Genomic DNA, 11,876 nt, shown 5'->3' on the forward strand with positions numbered 1-11,876 from the left:
AATGCCAGATCAAATCCAGGGCACTTCAGGATGAAACTAGAAGGATGACAAATAGGAGAGATATTATAATAAGGCTTTCATAAACTCTCCTCCCCCCACCCCATAAACGTAACAGTTGAACTACCACCTCTTGGCCCTGATGTACCACACGATAATAGTTAATAATTATTACTTAAAGTTTTCAAAGTGACCTATGATGCCATTAGTACCCAAGAATAAATATAAGGTAGGTATTACGATATAATCCCATTTTACAGATAAGGAAACTAAGGCTCAGAATGATTAAGTAACTTGTCCAAGTTCACATTGCTAATGTCGGAAAGTAAGATTTGCACCCTAAGTTTCTGACTCCAGGTCTAATGCTCTTTCCAACAAGCCACATTGCCTCCTGAGAAAGTAATTTAATCCTTTGAGAAATTAGAAATGGCACAAAAGAAAATAAAGGAAGAACAGCTATGGATACACAAAGAAAGTCCATGATGAAGGTAACAATTTTGAGAGTGAAGGTTTTTTTTTTCCCCTCCTTTACACCTGTTCTTTATGATAGGATAATAGATTAGAGCTGAAAGGGATCTCAGGTCATTTACTCCAAACTCCTCATTTCACAAAAAAGGAAACTTGAGGCCCAGAGAGGTAAAAGTGACTGGGTCTGCTTCCCATCCATACAACCTTTCAACAAGCTACTCGATGCTTTCTGGATTTTATAGTTTTTCCTCATTTGTAAAATGGGGATAAGACCCTACACCTCCCTCATATGATTGTTATGGAGATTATTAAATAAGAATATATTTACTGTGCAAATGTAATGTGGTAGAAGTGGAATTAATATATAATTATGTTAATAATTATAATTAATATACAATATATAACTAAAAGATTTTAAAATTCTTGGGTCCATTACACACTAGCCTTCTAGCCAGTTTACCCCTTCTTTTAGTGAATCTGTGACTTCATCTATGCAGGAAGTAGTTCCATTCTTCCAGATCACAACTTATTTTATGCTTTTTTACCCTGAGATTCTTGACCAAATTCTCACATGGAGCCTTTAGAGAGGATCTATCCAAGGTGCTGGAGGCCCTCCTCTGGATCTTTTATATTTCATGGATACCAATGCTGCACATGGTTGTCCATCTGTATTTCCTCCCTTGCCATATGACCAGCAAACCTCTTTTTTTTCCCCCCTCAATCAAGCATTTCTTCAATGATACCCCTTGGGATATCAGTTTGAGATTATTGAAAGAACTCTGTAATTTCTCTAATGCAATCCAACCTGTTCTTTTCTTCCTATTCAATTCTAGACCTACCTCACTGTCCATTTACAGTACTGAGCCCGAAAAAGCCACAATATTTCAACCTTTAATTGAGTAGCATTTCAGTAAGTTTATTCAAAGGCTCATTGTATAGAAGTTAATGACAAAAGCTGATTATAATTCACTTTGCCTCAATGATGGTCTTATACTTCTACTTTAGTCAATGTCTTTTATTTTTTGGATAAGGATACAGAAAAAACTTGGCAGTCAGTAACCCAGGTTCTAGTCCTAACATGGCCACAAACTTATTATGTGAAGTTAAGTATGTCATATAACTTGTGCCTCAATTTCTACACCTACCAAGTGGACAACACCCTCCAACTACCCCATATAAGTATCAAGAGGCTCAAACAAGATGTACGAGTTAGAAAATAGGAGACAACATGGAAAAGAACTATGTACTGCTATAGTATATAATAATTTACCAAAGCAATACAGGAGATGAAAATAAAACAGTGGGCACTTAAGAAAGCAGCAAAGAATTTGAAGGGGAGCTGAAAATAAAATAGCAGGATTACAAAATCTATGAGAAATCAGATATGTAGAATTAAGCTTCCACCATTCAGAAGTAGTTTTCTAGTGAGGTTAGTTTTCTAGTAAAAATAGGTGCAATAGAAAGAACCCAAATTCAAATATGAATTCAGCCATTTTCCATGTGTTAGGCAAAGCCATGTTCTATCCTCAGTTACCACATGTGTAAAATAATGGGGTGAGCTCTAAATAACCATCCTTAGGCAAGATAATGGGCAGAGGTGTAATTACCAACTCAAATGAGAAGAACCAATGAAACAGGCTTGCAGTAACCAAAATTATTCTAGAAACATGGAATTTGATGTGCACTTCAGATTAGCAAAAAAGTTGGACTAACTTTCAAAAATGATGAGCACAAAAGCACCGGTTGCTGGAAGAACTTTATAGGTGCCACCGAATAGGCCAAAAAATATTCATTTTCTTCTGGAATGAAAGCCAATGAGACTTTGAGACACAGTTAAAAACATACTGTGAAATTATTTTATAATCCTAGTCAAAGTAGTAGTTTGGTTTAAGGCTGAATTAGTGAATATAAATGTGAAATAAAACAGTGGTATAGTTAGAATAAGTTTAACTTTCTACTTGGCGCTTTTCATTTAGGGACAATGTTTTAGCTTGCATTAAGGGATGGAATCCCTAAGGAATCATTTAAGTGAAATTACAGATTTTAACATTTGCAACAGAAAAGAGAGGACAATTAGTCCAACTCTTATCTAAGAATTTACTTTATCACAGATCTGACAAATGCTTGTGTAGTCTTGAAGACCTCTGGTCAGAGTAAATCTGTTACCTCCTTAAGCAGCCCATTATATTTTGGGATAGCTCTATCTGTTCAAAAATACTTCCTTGGGTCAAGCCTAACTCTGCCTTTCTGTCACTTCCACCTATTACTCTTGCTTTTGCCATCTGGGCCTTAAGCAGAACAAATTTAATATTGCCTCCATAAAAGACTGCCTTCCAAAACTTGAAAACAGAAGATTGATGGTGTCACTGACAGAAATCGTAGTCCAGATAAATGCTTGTTGATTTGACTTGATTTGGAGTCAAGCAAACGAGCAAAGTCAGAGAGCTAAAGAGAGGTGATACTTGAAGCAGAAAGAAGGTAAGAATGCCTTGGGACTGGAAAAAAATAATAGCTGACATTTATATGATGCTGCAGCATTTTCAGAGTAGCTTGTATTTCATTTTATCCTTACAACTCTTTGAGATACTGTAAGTAGCATGCCCATTCAATAGTAGAGGAAGCTAAGGCTCTGTCAAATAATTGGTCAAATAATTTGCAAATGCCATAACCGGGATCTAAATCCAGTTCTCTTCTGACTTTCTAGTCCAAAGTTCTTGGTATGCTTGCTGCCTCTCAAAAAGCACAAAGAGCCAGACAAAACTGAGTCAAAAACAGTTTCAGGCTCAGGGTTAAGGATCAGATGTCATTAATACAAACTTCCCAAGATCAAGAACAATCTAAGAGTTAGAAGACTTTCTAGACCTAGAATTGGTCAGAAGCAGATACATACCTCTGAACAAACCATATAACCCCTCCCAGCCAGTTTCCTCATTTGTAAAATAAATGTATTAGGTCAGTGCAGAGCTTCCTGGGAGAGACCAGTAACACTTCAATGAGTATGGTCTGTCTAGCCACAAAGTAGAGACCAAGTAGATGAAGACTGCCTACTGCCAAGATTTCTAAATGCATCTGAATAGACAACCTAAAGAACCTAACAGTGTGTATATCTGGGACAACCTATAGAGAAAAACAATGAGCTGAGCCCAAACTGAAAAGGAGATTCCAACCAATTCTGGTTGGATTGCTTTTGGGAAATTGCAAAGTTCTTTTACTGACCCCACAAGTACTATCAAAGCAAAGGTCCACCTTTCCAATACTAACATTTTACCAATGTTATTGTGTGGCAGTAAAATATGAAACATTTTTGTTGTTGAGCTGTTTCAATCAAGTCCAACTCTCTGTGCCCTCATTTGGGATTTTGTTGGCAAAGATACTGGAATGGTTTACCATTTCCTTCTCCAACTCATTTTATAATGAGGAACTGATTAAAATTTGGTTAAGTTACTTGCCCAAGGTTGTATAGGTGTCATTAAACGTCTGAGGCCATATTTGAATTTCAGGTCCCCCAGGATTCCAGGGCTAGGGCTGTATCCATCTAGGTAAAATTTGAATCACATAGAGAGCAATGAAGAAGTACATAGTAGGTGTGAGCAAGATGCAACATATAACCAATGAGGGATTCCAAAGAACCAGAGCCGAGGACACTAAGGAATTGTATGATGCAAAGAGAAAATGGGCTGGTAAAGTGATGAGAGGGAATACAAGTGTATATAAAGAACTCCACTACCCTCATGTTGTAAGAAAGTGGGCGGGCCTGGGTGAGCTGCAGTCATCACTCTTGGAAAGATATTTAGGATCAATAAGCTCAGATTTGAAAACCTGAGAAGGGACTAAGGATAGTTCAAGCTCTGAAATTCTGCTTAAGTCACCAAAAAAAGGAGGCAGGCACGACTGAGGAAGAAGCAATTAAAAAGGAAACCGAAGTACTCTGCAAGATACTGAACTAAACTGAGCTGGTAACATCTGTTTAGAGGAATATAGGGAAAACCACTGGGCTTTACAGCAAAGGGGAAAGACTTAAAAGAATTAACAGCAGGGGGAAAAGATGATGGATTTCCCATAGTTGAGGGGGAAGGGGGGGGGGGAAATAATTTATATATATATATATATATATATATATATATATATATATATATATATATATATATATATATATATATATATATATATATTTACTTATTTATTTAATGTGCCTTGTTAAAACAGCATGGTACAGTGGAAATTGCTGTTGGAATTGGAGTCGGAGGACCCAGTTCTACTATTTATGTGTTTAACCTTGGGAAAGTCCCTTAATCTTTCTAGACTTTAGATGCTTCATTAGTAAAATGGAGAAGTTGGACTAAGTGATTTGAGTTTCCTTCCAGCTCTAAATCTATGATTCAATAATAAAGAACAGGTAAAGCAAGATGCAACTTCTGTGAGAAAGGAAACAAGGTATATCTACTTCAAAAGGTCTTAATTTGGGGCCATAGATAGGAGGGGGATTATCTAGGAAAGTTAAGGGAGGGAAAGGGCAAAGAGGAGGAGGACAATTAGCCCTATACTGAAGCTTCCCAAGAACATCTATAAGTAGAAATGTAGGAAGGGGAAGGAATAGGATGGATTAGGTAGCATAGAACCTGACGTAAATGGTAAGGACTAGAAGGAATTGAAAGGGGAAGAATTCAAATGAAATAGAAGAATTAAAGGGAGGAATTCAAAGGACTAACTACTTAAATCCACAAAAATATGTTGTAACGTAGCTGAAAGTTAACTGGAATGTTAATAATAATAATAGTTAACATTCAAATAGCAATTTAAGGTTTGCAAAGAGCTTTACATATATTTCTCTCATTTGCTATTAACAAAGTAGGTAGAAAAACAGAGGTTTAGTCTACAGGATTCTGAAGCAGAAAAACTAAAGAGAAATAAAAATTTGTTTTCCTGCTTCTGAGAAAAAGCTGTGTGTTATTTTTTTTTAACTAAGAGCATCATTTTTTTTGGTCTGTTTTGTGGGATACCCCATGTGTTCCATTCAAGAGAACTAGAAGAAGGCTTTAGCCAAGTTGAGAGGATGATAGTCACATCTATGAGTGTCATTAATTCCTAAATGTGTGCTGCAATCTCTACCACTGGACAGAGAATCATATCAATGAGATCAAAGTAGAGAAGAATTATTTATATATAACATGCATTTCTGAATATCAAATCAGATAGATAAAAGCACTTTGCAAAATTAAAAGTGCTACCCAGCTATAAGTCATTAATATGAAAGCTCCAATTATTTAAGATAACTGTATCAGGAAAATTGCAGTTAAGTAAAAGCAAGAATAGGAAAATATAATACCATATGCTGCTCAGCTTACAAGGAAAGGTATAGATAGATTTGGTTAAGAGAACATTACTCATCATGTAGCTTTAGGATGCTATTACCGTGATCTTAGAAGTTGGAGATCTCTTCTACCCTAACTATTTCACTTAGAAATGTAGTTTCAAAGGTATCTACTGTAAAAGGGAAGGAAAAGGAGTAAGGAAAATGATTATTAGAACTGTAAATATCAATATTTTTAATAATGTAACTTTTAAAACTTCAATTTTTATGATTACATAGTCAATAAGCATACAATTTTTACTATTTATATGTATGCAGCATATGAAAATGTATCACACATTAATGTTTGCTTTACACTCTAGTTCCATTTGGCCATCCAGTGATTTCAACTGATTGCCATTACTTGTGTCCCCTCCACCCCCTTATTTATTTCACATCAGTGTTATAAGAATGAGATGAGATGATCTGTCAAAGTGCTTTATAAAAACAGAATGTACTATTATTATTATTATTCGATATTTGCAGTTCCATTAGGCCTGGTGGAGAAAGATGTGGTGAAACAGTGCCTGGCACACAGTAAGCATTTAAATGTTTATTCCCTTCTTCTGCTCATTCAAAGGTGGTAATGGTAGGCTAAGAAAGAATCTAAAACTAACACCTAATGTGAAGTTAAAAACATCAGTTAATCCTTTGGAGAGTAGACACAGCATCAAAGATATGAACTTTTAAAATTTATGTCGCAGAATGCTAAGCTTCTTACTTATCCCTGCCTTTAACAAGAATATTCAAGTCTTGACTATACTTCTTTGTGCTTTGTGCTCAACTATGTCAGTTATCCTGATGGTATCTATCACTATTTACAGAAGGCTGTTACCCAATAAAACACAACAGTTTAATGCTGATCTCTCAAGACACAGCATAAAACCATCATTCAAATCTCTAATCACAAAGCATACCATACTATACATGTATAGAGCAAAGACTTAAGAAACAAAACTTGGCCATTCAGACCTCTTGACTAGTAACCAATCCGATCAAGTAACATCCTAGTCAGAAAAAATAAAACTAAGAAAATTCCTAAGCTTTCTCTAATTCCATACCAGGAAAGTCAAGGTACTTTCACTTCTCTTCTAGGTATGGGCTGATAATCTAGCATAGTTAAATTCTGACTTGAAAACTGGAATCCAATGGTAAAATCAAGTAAAAAAAAGGTTCTGAAATGTTTTCTCCCTTTCTAACACCCTCTTGTTCTTCGAAGACTTGCGCCCCCCCCTCCTTAATTCAGTGGTCATTCTGGTTTAAAAAACACTACTTCAAATATGCTCTGCAAATAAAAACAAAATAAATCCACATCACGTGAAACATGAAGTTGATGTCTAGTGTTTTTAGCCAAGGGGGGAAAAGAAAACCAGTTAATCTAAAAGTATCTTTATAAAGCCAATTAGCAAAGTAAACACTAAGCACCATTCTCTGCCACTTTACCCAGTCACACGGAATTTAGTTTCTTTTGAGGGTGACTTATAAAAAAACTAAAATTTTTCTAAGTAAATGTTTTCCTATGATTTATAAACCAGCTTATAATGGGCCTTCTTTTTTTTCATTGCAACCAACCTGAAAATAAAAGTACTGCCAGTCTGTTAAGGAGACTTTTGCTTGTTATTCCATGACTGGATTCTGTTATCTCCATCCTTTCTTATTTGGGGAAGCATTTCATACAAAAAAAAAATTTAAATTGGACATTTCACAGAGAAACAAAACAAGGCCTAATCACAGAACAGCAAAAAGAAGCCTGAAGCATGAGAGAAGCAAACAAAAAAATCTCATTTTGCCAAAGCGAGTCACCTCTCCCCTCCCCCACCCTTCCACAACTACCCCTCAGCACAACCCAAAACACTCCGAAACTTTCCATCAAAAAACAAAGCACTCCAGGAACCCAGTCCCTCCCGCTCCCCACCCCCACCCCCACCCCGGGTGGTCCACCCAAAATATGAAACTTCATCGCCAATGGCTGCTCTCCAGGTCCCTCACTCCACATCACCCCTTATTCGAGTAGAGCCTTCTTCCCTGGCTTCCCCACCGCTCCACCCCAGCTGCCAGGCTGTGCGTCCCTTCCCTCCCCCAGGCCTCGCCGGCCTTCCCCGAAGCTGTGGGCCCCGAACCCCGGGCCCAGCCCCAGCCGGCTCCTCAAGGTCCAGTCCTGGGCCTACCCCGCCCTCCCAACACATTCCCTCGAGAGGCAGGAACCGGGTTCTGTGAAGGATGGGAGCGAGAGCGGAGGGTGGCATTCCCAGGCCCGAGCGCCCGAGGCCACGTTTCCCTTCCATCCTCCCCGCGCCCACACACCACACAAACACACACGCATTCTCCCTCTCTCTCTCACACACACACACACACACACACGCTTACACCCACCCACCTTCCAGAAAGCGGCCATCCCGAGCAGCGCTGCCGGGGCCGCCGCCGCCGGCCGCCATGTTCCTCCTCCTCCTCCCTCCACCACTGCCGCCGCCGCCGCCGCCACGGCCGCCGCCTCCTCTTCCTCCTCCTCCTCACTCCATCGCCGTGCCGAACCGAAGGGGGGAAGGGGCCGCGCTGCTAGGCAGTGCAGCAGCCACGTCGCGGGCCCCGACCGGGACCCTCAGCCCCGCCGCCGGTTCCGACGCCTCCACAGCCCGCCTAAGCCGAAGTGACCGAGACGCCGACCTCCGGAGCCCGATGCTGCGGCCTGGGCCCCAGTCCCAGCAGCGGGCGGTGCTGAGGGCCGGGCCTGGCTTGGCTCTGGTTCTCTCCCTTCCACCGCCCCCGACCCCGCGGGAGAAGCTCCTTCTCGGCCCCAGACGAATGCCCCGGGGAGGCGGAGACCGCGAGAGCCGCGCGCGCTTGGGCCGGGCGATCCGCTTGTGCACTCAAGCGGGCCCGTAAAATGGCCACAGAGGTGGCAGGAGCAGCAGCTGCGCTGAGGTGGCGAAAGATACGCGCTACCCTCGGCCGCCCCCGGCCCCTTGCTCGGGCCTCTACGCCGTTGCCCGCAGGCTACAGGCTCCCCCCGTCCGGCTACAATGCATCAACTGGGGCCTCTCGGGCTATCCATGTGGGCTGGGGTGGAGGCGGGGGTGGGTCTCGTCTCGGGCGGCTGCTCCTCCCCCACAGGCCCGGCCCGGGCCTTCCGCCTGCCTCAGATGCAGCAAACACCTCCGCCGCTGGCTGCTTCCGCAGCAGCGCCTGCACCGGCCCAGACTAAGGAAGGAAAGGAGGGAGAGAAAGAAGGGGGAGGGAGTCCCCGCGCGCCCGCTGCCCAGGCCTCACGGCGCAGCTGCCTCGAGAGACCCCCGAGCTCGAGCTTCCGGCCGCCGCGTGGGCAGCTGCCGCGGCCGAAGAGCTCTTGGGTTGGGGAGGGGGGAGCGCTGGTTCCCTAACACGTCCCTCTAGTCAGTGTCTTCTTAAGGATGGGGCGGGAGGAGGGGGAGAGGAAGATGATGCATTCCCCATAGTGACGGGTAAAAAAAAACGTATTCAGGGAAGACTGCAACTGTTAACAGTTGTTGGAATTTGTCGAGACCTAGCTCTCTACGCTTACCTGTGGGACCGCAAGGAAGTATCTCCACCTCTCCCGGGCCTCCGCTCAAATGTAAAATGAGGGGGATCACTGAGGTCCTCCTATGATCAACCAGTTTCCCACGAGATCTTGTTATTTGAAAGCACCTTGGCCCCCGAAAGCTCACACCAGTATTAAAGGGGGAAAAAAAATCTAATACAGTCATCGTTAGGGAGTCTTAGGTTACACCCGGCTTTTTAAAAGAGGTATTGCCCTGTCAAACGCAGCAGATTGAAGCTGACCTAGTCCCCACCGTCAGATCCAAGAATTGCCTAAGGCTGACCAGACCTTGTCATTCCCAGCCTCGGACTGTTTTGTAATTGTCCTGAACTCCCCACCCAGATTCTCCTTGGGCTTTCAATAGTTTAGCAAAACAACTTATCTAATGAAACCATAGAATGTCCCAATCCCTGGCACCTGCAGCCCCTCACCCTCTGCCCAAACACTTTATAAGAACCTTGGGTCCAGTCCCCTCTTTGGGCTCCCCAGGACCTGTTGCGTGGAACCCCAGTTGCTACTCCTTACCCTGGTTAAAGATCATAATTTTTTTTTTAAATGCAATTTATTTATTTAACATATTTGGTTTTCAGCATTGATTTTCACAACAGTTTGAATTACAAATTTTCTCCCCATTTCTGCCCTCCCCCCCCACTCCAAGATGGCGTATATTCTGGTTGCCCTGTTCCCCAGTCAGCCCTCCCCTCTATCACCCCCCTCCCCTCACATCCCCTTTTCCCTTCCTTTCTTGTAGGGCAAGATAAATTTCTACGCCCCATTGCCTGTGTATCTTATTTTTTAGTTGCATACAAAAAGTTTTTTTGTTTTTGAACATCTGATTTTAAAACTTTGAGTTCCAAATTCCCTTCCCTCTTCCCTTCCCACCCACCCTCCCTAAGAAGTTGAGCAATTCAACCTAGGCCACACATGTATTATTATGTATAACCCTTCCACAATACTCATGTTGTGAAAGGCTAACTACATTTTGCTCCTTCCCAACCCATCCCGCTTTATTGAATTTTCTCCCTTGACCCTGTCCCCTTTCCAAAGTGTTTGTTTTGATTACCTCCACCCCCATCTGCCCTCCACTCCATCATCCCCCCGCCTTTTATTTTTTTTTTATCTTCCTCCCTCTTCTTTCCTGCGGGGTAAGATACCCAACTGAGTATGTATGGTATTCCCCCTCAGGCCAAATCTGATGAGAGCAAGGTTCACTCATTCCCCCCTCACCTGCCCTCTCCCCTCCTCCCATAGAACTGCTTCCTCTTGCCACCTTTATGCGAGATAATCCACCCCATTCTATCTCTCCCTATCTCCCTCTCTCAGTATGTTACTCTCTCATCCCTTAATTTCATTTTATTTCTTTTAGATATCTTCTCTTCATCCTCAACTCACCCTGTGTCTGCTCTCTCTCTTTTACATATATATATATACACATACATACATATACACATAGATACATACATACATACACATTCACTTATATATATACTTAAACATATATATATATATGCATATATATATATATATGCATATTCCCTTCAACTACCCTAATACTGAGGTCTCATGAATCATACTCATCATCTTTCCATGTAGGAATGTAAACAAAACAGTTCAACTTTAGTAAGTCCCTTGCAATTTCCGTTTCTTGATTACCTTTTCATGCTTCTCTTGATTCTTGTGTTTGAAAGTCAAATTTTCTATTCAGTTCTGGTCTTTTCACTGAGAAAGCTTGAAAGTCTTCTATTTTATTGAAACTCCATATTTTGCCTTGGAACATGATACTCAGTTTTGCTGGGTAGGTGATTCTAGGTTTTAATCCTAGCTCCATTGACCTCCAGAATATCGCATTCCAAGCCCTTCGATCTCTTAATGTAGAAGCTGCCAGATCTTGGGTTATTCTGATTGGGTTTCCACAATACTCAAATTGTTTCTTTCTGGCTGCTTGCAGTATTTTCTCCTTGATCTGGGAGCTCTGGAATTTGGCAACAATATTCCTAGGAGATTTCTTTTTGGGATCTATTTGCGGAGGCGATCGATGGATTCTTTCAATTTCTATTTTGCCCTGTGGCTCTAGAATATCAGGGCAGTTCTCCTTGATAATTTCCTGAAAGATGGTATCTAGGCTCTTTTTTTGATCATGGCTTTCAGGTAGTCCAATAATTTTTAAATTATCTCTCCTGGATCTATTTTCCAGGTCAGTGGTTTTTCCAAGGAGATATTTCACATTGTCTTCCATTTTTTCATTCCTCTGGTTCTGTTTTATAATATCCTGATTTCTCATAAAGTCACTAGCTTCCACTTGCTCCAATCTAATTTTTAAAGTAGTATTTTCTTCAGTGGTCTTTTGGACCTCCTTTTCCATTTGGCTAATTCTGCCTTTCAAGGCATTCTTCTCCTCATTGGCTTTTTGGAGCTCTTTTGCCATTTGAGTTAGTCTATTTTTTAAGGTGTTGTTTTCTTCAGTGTATTTTTCAGTATTTTTTTGGGTCTCCTTTAGCAAGTCAT

The 11,876-nt window shown here is 41.4% G+C and overlaps 1 protein-coding gene across 3 annotated transcripts in view; it reads right to left on the bottom strand.

The window, feature by feature from the left end:
* The window catches only part of SENP6 (SUMO specific peptidase 6), a 136,112-nt gene extending 127,112 nt beyond the window's left edge, over positions 1-9,000 (bottom strand). The window contains exon 1 of one of the 3 annotated variants that reach the window (XM_036766794.1): positions 8,193-9,000. In XM_036766794.1, coding sequence (XP_036622689.1) covers positions 8,193-8,250 — 58 coding nt within the window. In that variant the 5' untranslated portion in view covers positions 8,251-9,000. The remainder of the gene's footprint in view (positions 1-8,192) is intronic. The other 2 variants (XM_036766793.1, XM_036766795.1) reach the window with 2 other exon arrangements.
* Positions 9,001-11,876: the final 2,876 nt, after the last annotated feature.

This window comes from Trichosurus vulpecula, chromosome 7 (assembly GCF_011100635.1).
Source record: "Trichosurus vulpecula isolate mTriVul1 chromosome 7, mTriVul1.pri, whole genome shotgun sequence".
Classification (NCBI taxonomy): Eukaryota; Metazoa; Chordata; class Mammalia; order Diprotodontia; family Phalangeridae; genus Trichosurus; species Trichosurus vulpecula.